Here is a 19,989-nt window from a genome sequence, read left to right as displayed (position 1 = left end):
TTTGGAGAATTTTTTAAGCTTTACCATGGTAACTAAATTGATCGGTATACCCTGAGATGTGAGTCTCCTCCATTACTGGCCTATGAATTTCATCCTTCCAAGTTCTTAATTCCTTGTTATACCAGGGACAATGGAGGAAAAGTGTGAAACCAGATCAAAGACATCAAATCAAGAACAAGAACAACTTTGAGTGTAATTATGTAACTCTACTGCAGCATCACCTGTGTTTTCCAGATCAGTCACCTATCAAAGATAAAAACTTAACAGGCAAAAGAAGGTAATGGAGGCAAAAGTGGTGGTACAATTGGTGCCAACACTGGATGAAAAGAAAGATCTTAAATTAGTTGAGTATTAAGAAAACAGTTCCAACGAAGCATTAGCCCAGGCCAGATACTCGAAAATTACATACCTGTGTGGCTAGTAGTCTGTGGGACACCCAAATAAGCTAAAGTTTTTGGCCAGGCACAGTGGCACACGCCTGTAATCCCAGCATTTTGGGAGGCCGAGCCAGGTGGATCACTTGAGGTCAGGAGTTTCGAGACCAGCCTGGACAACGTGGTGAAACCTCATCTCTACTAAAAATACAAAAAAATTAGCCAGGCGTGATGGTGGGCACCTGTAATCCCAGCTACTCGGGAAGCTGAGGCAGGAGAATCGCTTGAAACTGGGAAGTGGAGGTTGCAGTGAGCCGAGATTGTGCCATTGCACTCCAGCCTGGGTGACAAGAGCAAAACTCTGTCTCAAAAAAAAAAAAAAAAAGTTAAGCATTATGTTCTTAAAACAATTTAAAAAAATCTTACTTCAGACAAAAAGTCTCTTTACAAACAGGTTTCCTAGGAAGTGTTTTGTACCAATGAAGTGAAAAGCACAAATAAAAGAACAATATAAATCATCCACTAAAAAAATAAAAGAATCTGAGTTTGAAATGTAGACATGAGTGGACGTTAAAAGATTGAAAGGATTAAGTCTTATACTTTGGACTATGAAAAAGGAAATAACACGATCAGTCATGTTGAGAGGTTTTGGTAATAAGAGATTTCTTCAGAAGTCAGGCAGACAGTAGCCTAGAAAATTAAGCTAATCTTGGCCACAGAAGTCAGGGCTAAGTTTTCCAAGTACCACTTGACTTGACTTCTAAGTGCTGTGTATGATTCTGCCTTCGCCTTTTTTTTAATACCAAAGAATGTGAGAAAAATTGATTGTGGGTATATTCTCTTCATTCTGGGGGTGCATTCTTTCTGCCAACATCTGTCTTCCTTGTTGAAATGTTTCAAATATTGTCTTTGGTACTTTGGACTGAATAATCTTTTTCTTCAACCATACATGGTTTGTACATGACCCTCCAATGTTGCTTGTTTTGTTTCTCTTTACATGTAATGTTTGTTTCTGCTTTCCCAGGAACACTCATGACAGTGAGATGTTGGGTCTCAGGAGGCTATCCAGGTGTGCAGTCCTTTTTTATGCATAAACATTCTTTTAAAGTGTATCTTCTGTGGCATGATCAGTACTGATTAGGTGAAAAGTGAAGCCTTAAGCATGTGAAAAAAAGTCTTTATTGGGGTGCCAGTTTATTTTATGAATACATAAAGCAGTACAGTTTAAAAAATCTTGTTAGCAAAATAAATTCAGAATTAACCTAGTTCAGAAGTAGCCTTAATTTGTTGCTAGCTTTGCCAGGGACAGAAGGCCCCCTCACCAATCATTGTAGCTGTGTTTCTGTAGCAAAAGGTAGAAGGTGGCAGTGCTGGTGCAGGACTGGCAGGTGCTGATTCCCTTTCAGGGATGCCTTTTACAGATTGAGGGTGGTGGAGGGATCAAAATCAGCTTCACAGTCTGAGTGACATCAGTGCATGTGGACACCTATGCATTGGGTCAGTGCTTCTTGAGCATGAATACATTTCCTCAGTCTCTGATCTTGTTCATGTCTTTTATAAAAAGCATTCTTTTGCATGTTACTTATGATTTGAAAACAACCTATGTAATAATTGTGTAGTGCTTTTGTTTTCACATTTGCCATCTGACGTTCACAGAGTATCAGTTGCTTATAGAACACTAAAGTCTGCTCTTACAGTTTATAAAGGAGAACATTTAGTCATCTCTTTTACCTGCCAGGAACATATAGGCCAAGGAAAGAGGCAGGTTGAAAACAAATGAAGTCATTTGGAAGCAAGGTAGTAAAATAATTGCATAAGGTACACTACTAAGCAGTTGTATAGGATCATTGCATGATTGCCCAGATAGCTGTAGGAAAGATTATTTTCCTACCATACTTTCCCTTGAAAGTTGAATGTCTTGAGCTTCCCCACATGTTACTACCATATGTATTCCACTCAGTAAAATTGCTATGTTATCATTGTCATCTTCCTAATATTTTCCTAAAGAAAAATTTTCTTAATTAAATGGTAAATTTAAGAAAAAGACCATGGATTGTATTCTTTCATATCATTCATAATGTGTGGCATTGAAACTAGGTGGTAGTGGAAATAGAAATAGGGGGCATCACTGGGTAGTGTTACAACCCTGAGTTCTAGAGCCTGACTGCCTAAATTCCAATCCCAGCTGTTCTTATTAGCTCTGTAATCTAAGCCTCATTTCAACTTTATCTGAAAAACAAGTTAATGACAGTACCTTCATAGGATTGCTGTGAGGATCCAGTTAGTTAATATGTTTAAAGCTCTTAGAACTGGGTCTGGATGCACTGAGTACTCAGTAAATGTAGCTGTTTATTTTCTTGAAGTAGCGCTTATTGACCTATTGACCTATTGACTTGGTAGATTTTGGTTTTGTTTTTAGTCAGATGTTACTTGTCTGGGAAGACTCATTGGAAAAGATGAATGAAAAGGTTTTATTTCTTGAAGACTTGAAGGTGAAATATAGCAAGCCTTGTAAAAGAAAGAACGTTTGGGTTTACTTAGCTTACTAGTAAGCACAACTGAAGCTCTTAAGGTGGGAGAGCTAAATGCTGGGACACCTTAAAGCCTGTAAACAGGGTTGACTTTGATTAGAGAGGCTGTTGGTAAGTGCCAACTGTTATTTTTTAGGAAACAGGGTCTCGCTGTGTTGCCCAGACTGGAGTGCAGTGGCTATTCACAGGTGTGATGGTGGTACATTGTAGCCTCAAACTCCTGGGCTCATGTGATCCTCCCACCTCAGCCTCCTGAGTAGTTGGGACTATAGGCATGCATCACTGCGCCGGGCTGTGCCAACTTTTGGGAAAGGAAGGGACATAAAAGCAGCATGGTGATTATCAGCTGATTCAAATGTCTGTTCTGGTTATTTACTTTATGGCCTTAGGTATTCATTTGCTGTCTCTAAGCCTCAGTTTTTACATCTGCATAGTTGGGGTAATAATTGTACTTGATTCTGAATTTGAAGATTAAATGAGAGTGCATAGTGTTTAACATTTGGTAGAAGTATTAGTAGCTATAGTTTACAACTGTATATAAGAATTGTGTGTGTGTGTATTTGTAAATATTAGTATATATAAAAATAAATAGTAGCTTTAGAGGAAGAATATTGATAAGGGCATTTGACAAAGTGGTCAGCCACAAAGTATGAGAGCCAAGGACTTACATTGTGGCATGAAACATTAAAAGGAAAACAGGATGTAGAAGGGCTGTGGAAGTCTTCTAGAACTTGCTGATCAGCCAGGGGGAGAAAAAGTGACTGATTTAGGTGTTTCAGGTTGGGTTGGGTTCCGGAGGATAGTGTCGATGGTGATCCTGGAAAATCACATTTGCCATCACACATCAGGGATTCAGAATAGAGCCTCTGCTAGTGCATAAACTTTGTGCAAATTAGAAAAAGCAGCCATTTCTCAAGACACTTGACTTGCATGAATTGGAAAATTGTTGTAATATACTTATTTTGATAGCACAGGACCCTTTATGTCCCATTTCCTATGAAATTCTAAAATCGTAGCGTACTTACTACAACAGTATCTATGATCTGAATTGTTGTCCTCCTAAGTATTTTTTTGTCTTTCTTTTTTTTTATTTTTTTGAGATGGAGTCTCGCCCTGTCTCCCAGGCTGGAGTGCAGTGGCACGATCTTGGCTCACTGCAACCTCCGCCTCCTGGGTTCAAGTGATTCCCCTACCTCAGCCTCCTAAGTAGCTGGGATACAGGTGCACGCCACTACACCCAGCTAATTTTTGTATTTTTAGTAGAGACAGGATTTGCCATGTTGGCCAGGCTGGTCTCGAACTCCTGACCTTAGGTGATCTGCCTGCCTCGGCCTCTCACAGTGCTGGGATTACATGTGTGAGCCACCATGCTTGGCCTTTTTGTCTTTTTTGAGACAGTCTCACTCTATTGCCCAGGCTGGAGTGCAGTGGCACCATCATGGCTCACTGCAGCCGTGATCTTCTGGGTTCAAACAATCCTCCCACCTCAGCCTCATGTGTAGCTAGGATCACAGGCATGTGCCACCATGCCTGACTACGCTTTTTTAAAGAGGTGGTGTCTCACTGTATTGCCCAGGCTGGTCTCGAACTCCTGGGCTCAAGCAGTCCTCCCACTTCAGCCTCCCAAAGTGCTGGGATTACAGACAGGAGTTACCACACCTGGCTCCCCTTAAGTATTATGGCCCCTTGAATGCACAATGATGAATAGTCCTGATTTTGAATTCCTTTAAGATGTATTTTATACTTTAATATGCTTAAAGGTGCTGATTTTAAAAAGGAGAATGATTATGCCAGTTACAAGACCTGTGATTTAATTGTATGCCTTTTAATCAAAGGTAGTTAATTACCTTTCCAAAAATGGGGAAGAATAAAGAAACTATTCACAGTTAATGGTTTGAAGGAGGAGGAAAAGACATTGAGAAATTCTAAGAAAAATCTGAAAAGCAAAGTGACATTGAAAACAGTAGCCAGAGCCGGGGCGCAGTGGCTCACGCCTGTAATCCTAGCACTTTGGGAGGCCGAGGCGGGCAGATCACGAGGTCAGGAGATCGAGACCATCCTGGCTAACACAGTGAAACCCCATCTCTACTAAAAATACAAAAACAAAATTAGCCAGGTGTGGTGGCAGGCACCTGTAGTCCCAGCTACTTGGGAGGCTGAGGCAGGAGAATGGTGTGAACCTGGGAGGCGGAGCTTGCAGTGAGCCGAGATGGCACCTCTGAGACTCAGTCTCAAAAAAAAGAAAACAGTAGCCAGAAGTATCAAATAGGGCTCTGTCATGGTTATGTTTTGGTTATAGAGTTTATCTCATTTCAGAAAGTTTTTTAAACTTTCAGAAGTCATGGATATAAGGCTCAGCCTCCATAGTGGAAAAAGATAAAGCAAACATACCAGCTGCCCAACCTAATACAGTTATTATTATAAAAGAGTATGAAGTTGGCTCTGAGTTTTTTCTGGCAGCCGGATTAAAATTAATGGGCCAGTGGCTCTCAGTCTCTAAGGCACTGTAAGGATCTGGAAAAATGTAAATGAAAGATGAAACTGGATTTTTTCAGAGAAGGTCATAAGTGACTCTAGTAATAGAAATTTTGCTTTCTTTGAGGCTGGAAATCAATTACACATCCTTTACTTAAGGAATAAATGATACAAATGGAGAAAGGATGCTACTAGTAATATGAGTGCTGAAACAGTAAATTTCAGTTATTAGAGCAGTTTCTTATATACAACTAGATTTCCACATTCTGGGTATGTCTCACTCAAAGCTGCCAAGTATCAGAATTACTGGCATTGGAAGAATGGACTGCTTGCCATTCTTTTACTTCACTGGCAAAATTTAATTAAAAACTTTCTCTCCTCTTATAAAAATCTGCCCTAAATTTACTCCCATCTGAGAGTATTTGCAGCTTCATACAGAAAAACCTAATGATAATTGGGCTTAGTGTGCTGAAACCCAGATGGGAATGGGGTGAGCACCTCCTGGTCCAGGTCAGGGCCTTGACTGAACTGTTAAGCCTCTTGAAATTGCTAGAATGAGGACTAATTTCATCCTGTCCTGTTTATTGGAGAGATCCTGTAAGCTTAGAGCTTCAAAGTTGAATTCCTCTGTCTTCCTTTTAAAGTCCACCCCACATGCGAGACCTAATCAAACCACATCTGACTTCAAAGTCAGGTTCTGAAATTTTTCTTTAGAGACTTCCTGAAGGTTAAAGTCATCTGTGTTCTAATCTGTGCCCAGATGTGGAGCTCTGTGGTATTGGAGCTTTGTCCTAACTTCCCTTGTATTATCCACTTGCCAAAGACTTAGAATGAGAGAACTCTTCCTGTCACATCATTGCCCCAGGATGTCTCCTTGGAGAAGGAGTTTCCACTAGGTAAAATATCTAACAAACATTTTGCCATCATCTAACAAACTTATTTAACAGAAAAAAAAGTGCTGAGGGGAGAAAATGGCAGGAATTGTCTGAGGTCCACAATGAGCTGGAAATAAGCAGTCAGAGTGAAGACACAAGTTATGAGGATGATCCCAACTCTAGCAGGAAACAGGCTCTTGTCTGTTTCTTTCCTAATTAAATCACTTTGTTTGCCTTGAGTTATAGGCATTTCTGAAAAGCCTAAAAATCTTAAGGATAGATGTTTATTTTCTGAACTGTTAATTCTTGATTTTTCTTTCTGTGTTTTAAAAAAGTGTATTTTGAACCTTGGAGAGAAAAGATCTGGCCTTTGGCTTCTTCATGACCCAGGAGTAGTGCAAGTAGTCAGGGGACTGGACCAGAAGACCTATACAGCCACATATAGTTTGTCTGAGGAATGAACTTTCTTCCACCTAAAGGATAGGGAACAGATACAAAATATTTACCTCTAAGTACAGTTGGCCCTCTGTATCCATGGCTTCCACATCCAGGGATTCAACCAACTATGGATAGAAAAAAAATTTTTTTAATTGCATCTTTACTGTACATGTACAGACTTTTCTTCTGTCATGTCCTAAGCAATACAGTGTAACAAAACAACTATATAGCATTTTTAATGTATTAGGTATTATAAGTAATCTAGAGATGATTTAAAGTATACAGGAGGATGTGCACATGTTATTTGCAAATACTACACCATTTTGTATCAGGGACTTGAGCATCTATGTATTTCGGTATCCAAGGGAGATACTGAAACCAATTCCCCATGAATACCAAGGGATGACTATACTATAGGACCTTAGTAAATATTTTTTTAATAGAAATTAAGTTGGCCAGGCGCGGTGGCTCACGCCTGTAATCCCAACACTTTGGGAGGCCAAGGTGGGCGGATCACCTGAGGTCGGGAGTTTGAGACCAGCCTGGCTAACATGGTGAAACCCCGTCTCTACTAAAAATACAAAAATTAGCCGGGCACGGCCGAGCCCGATGGGTCAAGTCTGTAATCCCAGCACTTTGGGAGGCCGAGGCAGGCGGATCACCTGAGGTCAGGAGTTCGAGACTAGCCTGACCAACATGGAGAAACCCTGTCTACGAAAAATACAAAATTAGCCAAGCGTGGTGGTGCATGCCTGTAATCCTAGCTACTCGGGAGGCTGAGGCAAGAGAATTGCTTGAACCCAGGAGGCGAAGGTTGCGGTGAGCAGAGATCGCACCGTTGCACTCCAGCCTGGGCAACAAGAGTGAAACTCCATCTCAAAAAAAAAAAGCCGGGCGTCGTGGCAGGCGCCTGTAATCCCAGCTACTTGGGAGGCTGAGGCAGGAGAATCGCTTGAACCCAGGAGGCAGAGGTTACGGTGAGCTGAGATCGTGCCATTGCACACAAGCCTGGGCAACGAGCGGAACTCCATCTCAAAAAAAAAAAAAAAAAAACTAAGTCATAAGTCATTTCTTGTTATTACCTACTTCACTGTTCACTTGGAGACTGCTGGTTAGTCTGACTAGAATTTCTTTATCTGGCTAGAATTTCTTTAGCCGTGCCCTGAGTACATAAGAATAGTTAACCGGAAGCCATATCGGAAGATCATTGCTTCTAATAATTTACTAGGAAACTTACCTTGGGCAAGTCTTTTACCCCCTCTGAGCCAGTTTTCTCAACAATTAAGAGATAGACCATCTGCTCTCTTGGAGCCCTTTTGAACTCTGGATCTAATCTATAGTCCCTTATGCTTTGTTCCATACTGCTTAAATCAGCTTCTCAGCATCACATCTCACTGGGGGAATTTGGAGAACAAGACGGATTCATGCTCAAGGATGGAAATTTTACTCTAGAAAACTCAGATTAACCACACCGCTTATTCTTTAAAGTAGGTTGGAACTGTGGAATAATGCTGATGGAGAAAGCAAGGACGACCCTGACAGAATCAATGCAAGAGAGGCTCATACCCACTGTAAAGACACTAGTCTGGCAGTCTCCTTTTGTTTTCAGACAACCAAAATACACAAGTGTTCAGGAGTACTTGTCTTAAGAGATGAAACACTTCTCTTTTTAGGTTTTTTATTTTGTTTTCTTTTTGTACTTGGAAGTGAGGATATTATAACCGTAGAGAATTGCTAGTTTTATTGCACTTTGGCTGTACTCATCTTTAAACAAAAAATATATCTCAGTTGACTATATAATTTCATTTTCTTTTGGTATCAGAGAGGATCTTTTTTCAAACATTGCATTTCATGACATATCTAAAAAGTTTTTTTGGTGTTCATTAACTGCTCCTGCCAGAATTACTGTGTTTTAACTATTTTGGAAATTTTCCTAATATTTGCTTATAACTTCCAGCATGGTTACTGTGTTTGTGGCATATGTAATCAATAAATTGTAATCATTATAAAGCACCATAAATAATTTGTTTTATTTTGTGGTCATCCGTATATTAAGAAAACTGAACCTATTCTAATTTTTCCCCTTTTCTACCTCCCCCTCAACAGTAAAAAGAACATAAGAAAGCAGCGAATGAAAATCTTATTCAATGTTGTTCTTGAAGCTCGAGAGCCAGGTTCAGGCAGAAGACTTTGTGACCTATTTATGGTTAAACCATCCAAAAAGGACTATCCTGATTATTATAAAATCATCTTGGAGCCAATGGACTTGAAAATAATTGAGCATAACATCCGCAATGACAAATATGCTGGTGAAGAGGGAATGATAGAAGACATGAAGCTGATGTTCCGGAATGCCAGGCACTATAATGAGGAGGGCTCCCAGGTAAGGAGGGCCAGCGGTCCTGAAGTAGGCACATTTTGGGGGAGAGGGGTACTTATAGAATAATGCATTTTGAGAGACCAGCTCTAGAGGCTTAACTTAGATTATTCTTTTTGGTGACTAGGTTAATTGATTTTTCTTCATTGTTTACAATCAGAGGCAGTACATTATAAAGATAAACGTTCCTACTTTGTAATCTGACATCCTAGATTTGAATTTTGCTCTGCCAGTCCCTGTGTAAGTAATTTATCCTTCCTGAGCCTCAATTTCTTCATCTATAAATTAGGGCTAATAATAGTACTTGCATCAGGGTTGTTGTAGGATTTAAAAGAGATAATGTATACTGAGCATTTAGCAGAGTGCCTGGTACTGAATAAGCACTCAAAGGAAAGCCAATAGTATTAAAATCTTTCATCATCATCATTACTACGATCCTCAACGACCATACTTCTCCAAAGACAGCCTATATAGAAAATGTATAATTATATAAAAATCAGCATGATAGTCCCATAAATGTACCTCTAAATAATTTATTTAATTGATTTTGCTACAAAGCATCTTGATTTTTTTTTGAGATGGAGTCTCGCTCTGTCGCCCAGGCTGGAGTGCAGTGGCGCCATCTCAGCTCACTGCAAGCTCCGCCTCCCGGGTTCATGCCATTCTCCTGCCTCAGCCTCCCGAGTAGCTGGGACTACAGGTGCCCACCACCACGCCCAGCTAATTTTTTGTACTTTTAGTAGAGATGGGGTTTCACCATGTTAGCCAGGATGGTCTTGATCTCCTGACGTCGTGATCCCCCTGCCTCAGCCTCCCAAAGTTCTGGGATTACAGGCATGAGCCACTGCGCCTGGCCAAAGCTTCTTGATTTTTAGTTCTTTATCGTTGTAACTGAGATACAGTCTCCCTTCTTTGAAACTTTTTCTATTTGATATCTTTTTATCCACTTTACATCTCCCAGAAATAAAATAACATTTTTAAGTCATTTGTTTCCCTCTGCAATTACATTTGATTATAAAATAAAGTATGCATTGAGGATGCTTATAGATAAAAAAATGGTTCTATCTTAAGGGTTTACACAGTCCTCAGTGTCATTGGCTAGTGTACCACTTGTCTATCACTGGTAGAGGAAAAAGCCACCTTTAAGAGAAGTGGCCAGACAAGGGAGGTCACTTATTCCCTCAGCTCCTCTGCTTTGGTGGGTGGCCAAGGGAGGACATAGCATCTGCTGAGGAGGTAAGAGGAGGGAGCTGTGGATGCAAAGCATAAGGTGAGTAACCTTATTCTTGACTACATATTACCACCCTTGGCTCAGTCCTCAGAGAGAGATCCCTAAGCAAGGATAATTGTTTTTTTATAGATTAAGCTTCAGACTGTGAACTCAGATTTGGAATTTAAGATATTGAGATATTGCTCTCCAACTATCAGATATTTTTAGTTTCTAATTTCTATTGGGCTAAGTCTGCTACCTTGAGCGTCCAGTGGGGAAGAAAGGTTTTTGAAGAAAACAGCACATGTAAATGTGTTTCAGGACTTCTGTTAAAACCTGCAGTGATTCTACTACAGTGGTTCTCAAACATTAACATGCATGTGTGTGCATTAGAATCACCTGGGAAGCTTAAAAACAAACCAGTTAAGGCCTAGGCTCTCCCACAGATAGAGTGATTTTATTGCTCTGTAGTGAGGCTGGTTTTGGTTTTCTTTAAGCTCCCAACTATCATAAACTGTCTTTTTAAAACTTCTTTATGGATGTATTTTATACCTTAATGAAAAGTTTTTAGAAAATAATTGAAGTATATTTTTGGAATGTAGGTTTATAATGATGCACATATCCTGGAGAAGTTACTCAAGGAGAAAAGGAAAGAGCTGGGCCCACTGCCTGATGATGATGACATGGCTTCTCCCAAACTCAAGCTGAGTAAGGCAGCCTCACACTTCATTATTTAGTTTAGTCTATCAAGAAGAGATTGCTGATTTTTCTGAAATAATATTTAATTAAATTATGAATATATTTGAACTCACTGTACTCCAGCATGGAGTTCTTTGTTCTTGTCAAGCCCTCTCATTTACTGTATTTTAAGTAGCTAAACTGTGACAAGCATATGGGGAGTAAAATATAATGTCAGAGGTTTTGTTTACTTTCTTAAATGCATAGACATTTTATAAATTTTAAATAGTAAGAATAGATTTTTCTCTACGTATAATGCTGTAAGAATATAGTAGCAGATTTTTTTTCCCTTGGTATGTATGTCTGACAATTACTAGAATTAAAAATGAATCCCAGCAGTTCCAACTGGACAGAATTTGAGGAGTTAGAGATGTCCAGCCACTGTACTATACTCAGCTATCATTTGAGTGTAGTCTGTGGTTGGTTGTTTTATTAAAAGTTGTAAGTGAAGGCCAGGAACAGTGACTCATGCCTGTAATCCCAACACTTTGAGAGACTGAGGTGGGCAGATCACTTGAGGTCAGGAGTTCAGGACCAGCCCGGCCAACATGGTGAATCCCCATCTTTACTAAAAATACAAAAATTAGCCGGACATGGGGGTACATGCCTGTAATCCCAGCTCCTTGGGAGGCTAAGTCAGGAGAATTGCTTGAACCTGGGAGGCGGAGGTTGCAGTGAGCCAAGATCACACCACTGTACTTCAGCCTGGGCGACAGAGTGAGACTCTGCCTCGGAAAAAAAAAAAAAAGGAAGAAAAAGGTTGGAAGAGAAGATAGGAAAAGTTATTAATACCATTAGATAAGAGATTTCTGTCTTCTTTAAAATGATGTAAATAAAATAGATACCAAGCAATTGATAATGATATTCATTGGAGCCATGTTTGCTGAAAAGGGGGAAAACAGACAGACTAGCTTTTTTGCTTTTTTTTTTTTTTTTTGGATGAAGCATCTCGCCCTGTCACCCAGGTTGGAGTGCAGCGGTGTGATCTTGGCTCACTGCAACCTCTGCCTCCCAGGTTCAAGTGATCCTTCCACTCAGCCTCCCACATAGATGGGACTACAGGTGTACGCCACCAGGCCCAGCCAGTTTTTTGTATTTTTAGTAGAGATGGGGTTTCACCATGTTGACCAGGCTGCTGTCCAAACTCCTGACCTCAAGTGATTTGCCTGCCTTGGCCTCCCAAAGTGCTGGGATTACGGGTGTGAGCCACCCCGCCTGGCCCAGACTAGCTTTCTTATCTGAAATTACTATCAACTAAATTTGATAGTAGATTTGGGTATGATTTACTGCTAAGCGATGAATCCTTTTTAAGGCATTTATCTTTTCATGGAATTGTAAAAGCATACAGAAGGTTTGCAGAAATGTAAAACTTTCATTCCACTTTGTAGGAACACAGTAACTTTTAAAGTTCAGGAAAAAGGGGCTTTTTATGTGGGATGTTAATTTCCTTTTTATTTCTTTTGTTTGTTTGTTTGTTTTAAATTAATAGAGGCAGGGTCTCCCTGTATTGGCCAGGCTGGTCTTGAACTCCTGGGCTCAAGCGACCCTCCTGCCTCTGCCTTCTAAAGTGTTGGGATTACAGGCATGAGCCATGGTGCCTGGCCTCCTTTTTATTTCTCTGTGTTTTTTAATGAAAAATTTCAAACATATATAAATGGAAAGTACAGTGGCCAGGGGTGGTGACTCGCTCCTGTAATTCCAGTGCTTTGGGAGGCCAAGGCAGGAGGATCACTTCAGCCCAGGAGTTTGAGACCAGCCTGGGCAACATAGGGAGACCTTGTCTCTACAAAAAAATATAAAAAATTAGCCAGGCGTGGTGGCACATGCATGTACCTGTGGTCCTAGCTATTTGGGAGGCTGAGGTGGAAGGATTGCTTGAGCCCAGGAGGTCAAGGCTGCAGTGAACCCTGATCATGCCCACTGCACTCCAGCATGGGCAACAGAGCTAGACCCTGCCTCCAAAAAAAAAAAAAAACAGAATAGTCCAGTGAACCCCTGTATATACTTGTTACCCATCATTTGTCAAAATCGTGGCAAACTTATTTCCTATCCCCTTTCTCTTCTTCTTTTCCTAAATTATTTTAAAACAAATCCAATCATGTCATTTCACTTCCACATAGTTCAGTATGCATCTGTAATATGTGCAGATATCTGCCACTTTGTCTTTGAGGATAAAACAAATAAAAACAAAATAAAATAAAATATGCAGACATTTTCATAAATAACAATGAAGTAATTATCATACCTAACAAAATTAGCAGTAATTTCTTGGTTTCATCTAATACTTGATAAATTATCAAGTTCTACTGATTGTCTCACAAATGTATTTTTATAGTTGATTTCTTCAAATCAGACTCTCATTAAGTTCTATATAATAAATTTGATTATTATGCTCTTTTTTTTTTTTTTTGAGACGGATTCTCACTCTGTTGCCCAGGCTGGAGTGCCGTGGCACGATCTCGGCTCACTACAGACTCCATCTCCTGGGTTCCCCCAATTCTTCTGCCTCAGCCTGCAGGGTAGCTGTAACTACAGGGACACGCCACCATGCCTAGCTAATTTTTTTGTATTTTTAATAGAGACAGGGCTTCACCATGTTGGCCAGACTGGTCTCGATCTCCTGACCTCAAGTGATCCGTCCGCCTCCGCCTCCCAAAGTGCTAGGATTACAGGCGTGAGCCACCGCACCCAGCAGATTATTATACTCTTAAACCCATGATCTAGAGCAGTCTCCTTCCTTTTCTTTCCACATGCCAGTAACTCATTGAAGAAATCAGGTCACTTTCCTGTACAGTGTCCCAAGTTCTAGGTTAGACAGGCTTGCTTCCTTGTGATATCTGTAACTTTTTTCTTTATTTCCCTTATTTCTTATAAATAGAAGTTAACTTTGAAGGTGCGATTAGATTAAGTTTCACCTTGGTGGTGATACTTTATAAGGGGTTTGCTGCCCTTATGTTGTATCATGTCTTGAGGCAGTGTCTGGTTAAAGTAGAATCCAGATAAAGTCCACATACTGCAACTGATTGATACCTCTTTTTTTTTTTTTTTGAGACGGAATCTCGCTCTGTTGCCTAGGCTGGAGTCAGTGGCACAATCTCGGCTCACTGCAACCTCCGCCTCCTGGGTTCAAGTGATTCTCCTGCCTCAGCCTCCCAAGTAGCTGGGACTACAGGTGTGCACCACCACGCCCGGCTGATTTTTGTGTATTTTTAGTAGAGGTAGGGTTTCACCATATTGGCCAGGCTGGTCTTGAACTCCTAACCTCGTGATCTGCCCGCCTCGGCCTCCCAAAGTGCTGGGATTAAAGGTGTGAGCCACCATGCCCAGCCCGATACTTCTTTTAATCTGTAAACTCCCCTCCAGCTCTCTCTTTTTCCACCCCTTACCATTTATCTGTTGAAGAAATCAGATTTGTGCTATAGTTTCCCATAGTCTGGGTTTTGCTGATTGCATCCATATGTTGTGGGGTTTTTTGTGTGTTTTGTGTTTTGTTTTGTTTTGTGGAGACAGGGTCTTACTCTGTCACCCAGGCTGGAGTGTAGTGGCACATTTTTGGCTCATTGCCACCTCCACCTCCCTTCTGAAGCAGTCCTCCCACTTTAGCCTCTCCGGTAGCTGGGACTACAGGTACACGCCACCACGTCCAGCTCATTTTTTTGTATTTTTAGTAGAGACAGGGTTTTGCTATGTTGCCAGGCTGGTCTTGAACTCCTGGGCTCAAGTGATCTGCCCACCTTGGCCTCCCACAATAGTAGTATTGCAGGCATGAGCCACAGCTCCTGGCCCACTATGTTGTACTTTCATGTGTTCCTCTGTCCTTTGTATTTCCTATAAATTGGTAGTTGGAGCCAGAGGCTTGATCAGATTGAGGTCTGATCCCCTGTTCTCTCCCTTAGGCAGAAAAACCGACTTCATAGGTAATATATGGTCTTCCATCAGGTACATGTGAAATCTATTTATGTCTTTCTGTTAACAGGTGTTGTTGCATACTTCATTAATTATTAATTCATGAAAGGGATGTAAAATTGTGATAGTTTTTAATTTTATTCCTTATTAGCTATAGAGAAACTTTGCCTTATCTAATATTTGATTAGCCAGTGGTACAGTGTTTTTTTTGTGTGTGTCTTGCTTTTTGAAAGGATAAAGGCTTGATTTTTGTTTTATTTTGTTTTCACCTTTACCAGTTTTCAAAATATGTATTGGTTTACTAACATCCTTCAATATTTACCCATTTTGTTGTTTGTTTGTACGTATTATTAAGAACTACCAGACTTAAACATATGGCTGAGTTGTAATTGAAGTTATTGTCCTTATTGATACTCAGGCTGGTTCAGGCTCGTTCCTGTATTCTTTTTGTTTTGTTTTTTTGAGACAGAGTCTTGCTCTGTCGCCCAGGCTGGAGTGCAATGGCTTGATCTCAGCTCACTGCAACCTCTACCTCCTGGGTTCAAGCAATTATCCTGCCTCAGCCTCCCGAGCAACTGGGATTACAGGCGCCACCACCACACTCGGCTAATTTTTTGTATTTTTAATGGACACAGAGTTTCGCCATGTTGGCCAGGTTGATCTCGAACTCCTGACCTCAGGTGATCCACCCACCTTGGCCTCCCAAAGTGTTGGGATTACAGGCATGAGCCACCACGCCCAGCCGGTTCCTATATTCTATTGACATGAAGTCATGGTAAGAAGTCATTGATAGATTCTTTACTGTCTAGTGTTTGAAGATATACCAGACTGGGAATCAGCCATTTACCAAGGAGCCCTACCTTTTTCATGTTTCTGCTGAAAGGTGAGGGCTCCTCAACATTACTATTTGGAATTAGTATTTTAAAACTCTAGTGTGGGCTATATTGCTATTGAGGTAGTCATTGTTTGTACGATTTTCAGTGGACAGAGCTAGGAAATTTGTGTGTTTGTTTGTATGTTTATATTTAAAGATAAAATACATCATAAGTTCATAGTGATACTTTCAATTGAGATTAAAGGCCTCAAGGTAATTATTAATGTCCTACGTTTTAACATCCGTTATCTCTTTTTATCCCATGATGAAAATCTCAGTTCTCAGGGATACCAGAGGTGATAGAATGTCACATAGCTACTCATTTGCTTTATTCCTTCTTATTCACAGCTTTCTCAACCTTACAGTAGTCTCCCATCAAAAATATAATTCCTGAAAACAGTTAAAAAAATTTTTTAGTACTTTTTTGTCTGCAGGTTATATTTCACTATAGACATGCTAATTGCTAGGTTTTACAAATTACTTGGAATCGTCCCTTGTGGTTATGCTACCATCTGTATACAAATTTAGGTTCATTTATTTTATTCATTTAACATTAAATATCTCTCTTTAGGTAGGAAGAGTGGCATTTCTCCTAAAAAATCAAAATACATGACTCCAATGCAGCAGAAACTAAATGAGGTCTATGAAGCTGTAAAGAACTATACTGATAAGAGGGGTCGCCGCCTCAGTGCCATATTTCTGAGGCTTCCCTCTAGATCTGAGTTGCCTGACTACTATCTGACTATTAAAAAGCCCATGGACATGGAAAAAATTCGAAGTCACATGATGGCCAACAAGTACCAAGATATTGACTCTATGGTTGAGGACTTTGTCATGATGTTTAATAATGCCTGTACATACAATGAGCCGGAGTCTTTGATCTACAAAGATGCTCTTGTTCTACACAAAGTCCTGCTTGAAACACGCAGAGACCTGGAGGGAGATGAGGACTCTCATGTCCCAAATGTGACTTTGCTGATTCAAGAGCTTATCCACAATCTTTTTGTGTCAGTCATGAGTCATCAGGATGATGAGGGAAGATGCTACAGTGATTCTTTAGCAGAAATTCCTGCTGTGGATCCCAACTTTCCTAACAAACCACCCCTTACATTTGACATAATTAGGAAGAATGTTGAAAATAATCGCTACCGTCGGCTTGATTTATTTCAAGAGCATATGTTTGAAGTATTGGAACGAGCAAGAAGGATGAATCGGTATGTTTTCAAAGCCATTTTCATTTTGAGGATATGTGCTATTTAATACAAAACAGATGAAAGAATATTGCTTTGATGTACTGTTTCCACTTACATACATGATTGTAGTTGGTAGCATGCTATTCTGAATTCTAATCAGCCAGAACTTCTTAAGAGTGAGTATATTCTGTGGGGGAGAGAAGGCACACCACTAAGTCATCTAGTTTAAGGCCAGTGAGGAGGAAGACAAAATTGAAAATCTCTTGAAAAGCATAAACTTAAAAGACAGCCTTTCATAGAATGTGTTTTTTAAAAAGATAAATGTTTCTAATTGGAAATAGTAACAGCGTTTTTCTTTTAAGGTTTGGCTTCAGTGCACGAATGCTTTAAATAAAATAGCTCTAAGGTGTTGACCTGAGGTTAGACTGATAGAAATTTGATCACCATTTTAAGTACCTCAGAGGGTTTCTTTTTTTTTTTTAATCTCAGGTTTCTCACCTTAAGAGCTTGCTGAAGACATTAAATGTTCTAAAAGAAGCAGTCAAATTTAGATTTACTTTAAACTTAAATTTCCTTCTAATTTTTATCTGTGATATATCTTTGCTACATGCCAATAGCAGACTTGACTATTAAATTCAGCAATTACAGTGTATTTTATATGTGCACTTAGAGACAGTTGGAAAAATATAAAAAAAAAAGATACAAACCTTACCTTCCTGGAGCTTACAGCCTATCATGTTTAGAACTAGACCTTTAGGCAGTGTAATGCCAGCTGGGGAATCTATGAAATCAGAATTTGCTCTGAACCTTTAAAGAAAAGCAAGTAGTAATGTTTGCTTTCAGTGTCTTTGCAAATAAAAGAAAAAAAACATAGTAACATTTGCTGCTTGTGTTAAGCACCAGCTCTTTGTAAAGCACCATGCTAAGCACTTTATGAAGGCAATCTCTAACCCTTATGATAGCCATTCTAGATAAGTGATAATCTTTTCAGTTTGCATGTGAAAGAATTAGAGGCATAGGCAGAGAAAAGTTACCCATAGTCTTACACCTAGTAAATGATGTGACTTGTCTTGCTCTCCACTGCAGAGGGCTACTCCTGAGCCAGTTACCAGGACAAGTCATGGAGCATGGCCATAGATGATAAGCCTTGAGCTCTGTGCTCTAAAAGCTTGAAGTCTGATGGATGGGCCAGGACTTACGCTTAAGGGAAAAATAATTCCACACATGAGACAACATACCACAACCTTATATTTAGTAAAGATGGTGATGTAAGGAACTCTGTGGGCCACAGTTCTCCTTAAAAGGCATGGGATGATAGGTAGGGTTCAAATGAATAGGCAAGAGGATATTTCAAATAAGATGAATGTTATGAGCAAAGAAATGGAGTTAGGAAATGAATATGATATGTTTAAGAGACAGGGATAGAGTTGGGGCCAGTTTGATGAGGCCCATGTGTGACACTTTTAAGAAATGGTCCTTAATAATATGGTTCTTCAGCAATTGAGTAGAAATAAAGAGAAAGATGGAGGGACATCTTGCAGTCAAAAACTCTTGGAGTTACTCATTTATTCAACACATATTTATTGAGAGGCTACTTAATGAGCATATTCTAGATGCATGGAATACACCAGTGGGCAAAACAGACTCTGCTTTCATGTAGCTTAGACTTCTTTCTGTTCTTGTTCTTGGCTTAAGTAGTCCTTAAGTCTAATACCCCTCCCTTCCTCTCCTCCCTGCTTAGCCCCATTACATCTTGGTGTTAGTTCTGTGAGTCTTTCAATGAGTATTTGTCTTCTAGATTATTAGGAACTTTGTTTATGTCTTATACATGAAATGTTTATTTTAAGAATTAAGATTTGTATTTCTAGGAAATTAGCTCTTTTCATTCTCCCATTGTTGACATGGTTGTTTTTTGCTTTTGAGGCCTGGAAGATAGAGTCCAAGGTGTATTTTTATGAGATAGTGATGCACACAGTTTTACCCTCATGCCCAGAGCTTTGTTGAAAAACAAAAGGGATCCCTGGTAATTTAGTAGTTAGGAAAAATTTTTTAAAGAAAAACATACGGGGAGCCATTCTTAACTTTGTGAACGAAGATAGTATTGTGATTGCTTATAGTATTTATTAAGAATAAGTACTTAATAAGAATTGATGGAGATGCATCAATTTAGTGAATGATAAACTATGCCTTTATCTACTATATTATCAGTAACAAAGCTAGGCATCCCAGAAATATTAGTTCATAAATTCAATGAAGTCTACATACCGTAGATTTCCATGTTGATCTCTAAGAGTCTTCATGCTTCATCACCATTTACTCCTACCCCTACCCACCACTGTTACCCAACATCACCTAGGACTTCACAGGCTAAAATAGAAGGAATCTGAACAGTGAGACGTAACAAGAGAAAAATTCACTCAGGTGACAATAGTTTGTCCATCAACAGTATTTAGTAACAGCACAGTGCTGACTCATGCCAGTTGGCTGCTGGCTTTCCTAAACTGCTGGCAGTATTCCCAGACTAAACACTCTGATCCCCTTGCAGGTAAAAGAGACCTGTGGGAAGATGAACAAGGGAAGCATTAAGAGTCTCCTGTATTGTTAATTATTTCCTTTTGCTGAATGTCTGCCTTATATAAAAAGATTACCAATTGAGGGGAATTTAGAGTTCTTTTTCCAGCTTGAGTTTATATTCCTGCACATTCAATGAATACCTGACCTCTTAGACTAATAAATTCTTTATAATGCTTTGAATAAACAAAAAAGCATATACTAGGTGTTTAGTGACTCTTGTACAGAATGTTCATTTCTAAACCATGCGATATGATGGAATTATGATCTGCCCTTTTAGTATACCATGAAAGGTATTTACAAAAATTTTCCAAAATTTTTTTACTTTTAATTTACAGAAATTTTCACTTTTAATTTTATACTTAAAATTGTACACTATTATAAAATGAACTTTAATTTCAAGTGAACAGAATTCAAATATCTTCAT

At 39.6% G+C, this 19,989-nt stretch overlaps 1 protein-coding gene across 50 annotated transcripts in view; it reads left to right on the top strand.

Moving 5' to 3' along the window:
* Positions 1 to 19,989, top strand: part of PBRM1 (polybromo 1) — a 139,352-nt gene that overhangs the window by 58,578 nt on the left and 60,785 nt on the right. For 32 of the 50 annotated variants that reach the window (XM_057301822.2, XM_057301797.2, XM_057301818.2 and 29 more), the window contains 3 exons: positions 8,800 to 9,076; positions 10,883 to 10,988; positions 16,370 to 17,012. In XM_057301822.2, coding sequence (XP_057157805.1) covers positions 8,800 to 9,076; positions 10,883 to 10,988; positions 16,370 to 17,012 — 1,026 coding nt within the window. Of the gene's footprint in view, positions 1 to 1,398; positions 1,444 to 8,799; positions 9,077 to 10,882; positions 10,989 to 16,369; positions 17,013 to 19,989 lie in introns of all 50 variants that reach the window. The other 18 variants (XM_057301804.2, XM_034956619.3, XM_034956620.3 and 15 more) reach the window with 1 other exon arrangement.

The sequence above is a fragment of the Pan paniscus genome, chromosome 2 (genome assembly GCF_029289425.2).
Source record: "Pan paniscus chromosome 2, NHGRI_mPanPan1-v2.0_pri, whole genome shotgun sequence".
Classification (NCBI taxonomy): Eukaryota; Metazoa; Chordata; class Mammalia; order Primates; family Hominidae; genus Pan; species Pan paniscus.
This window is presented reverse-complemented; position numbering and strand designations above follow the sequence as displayed.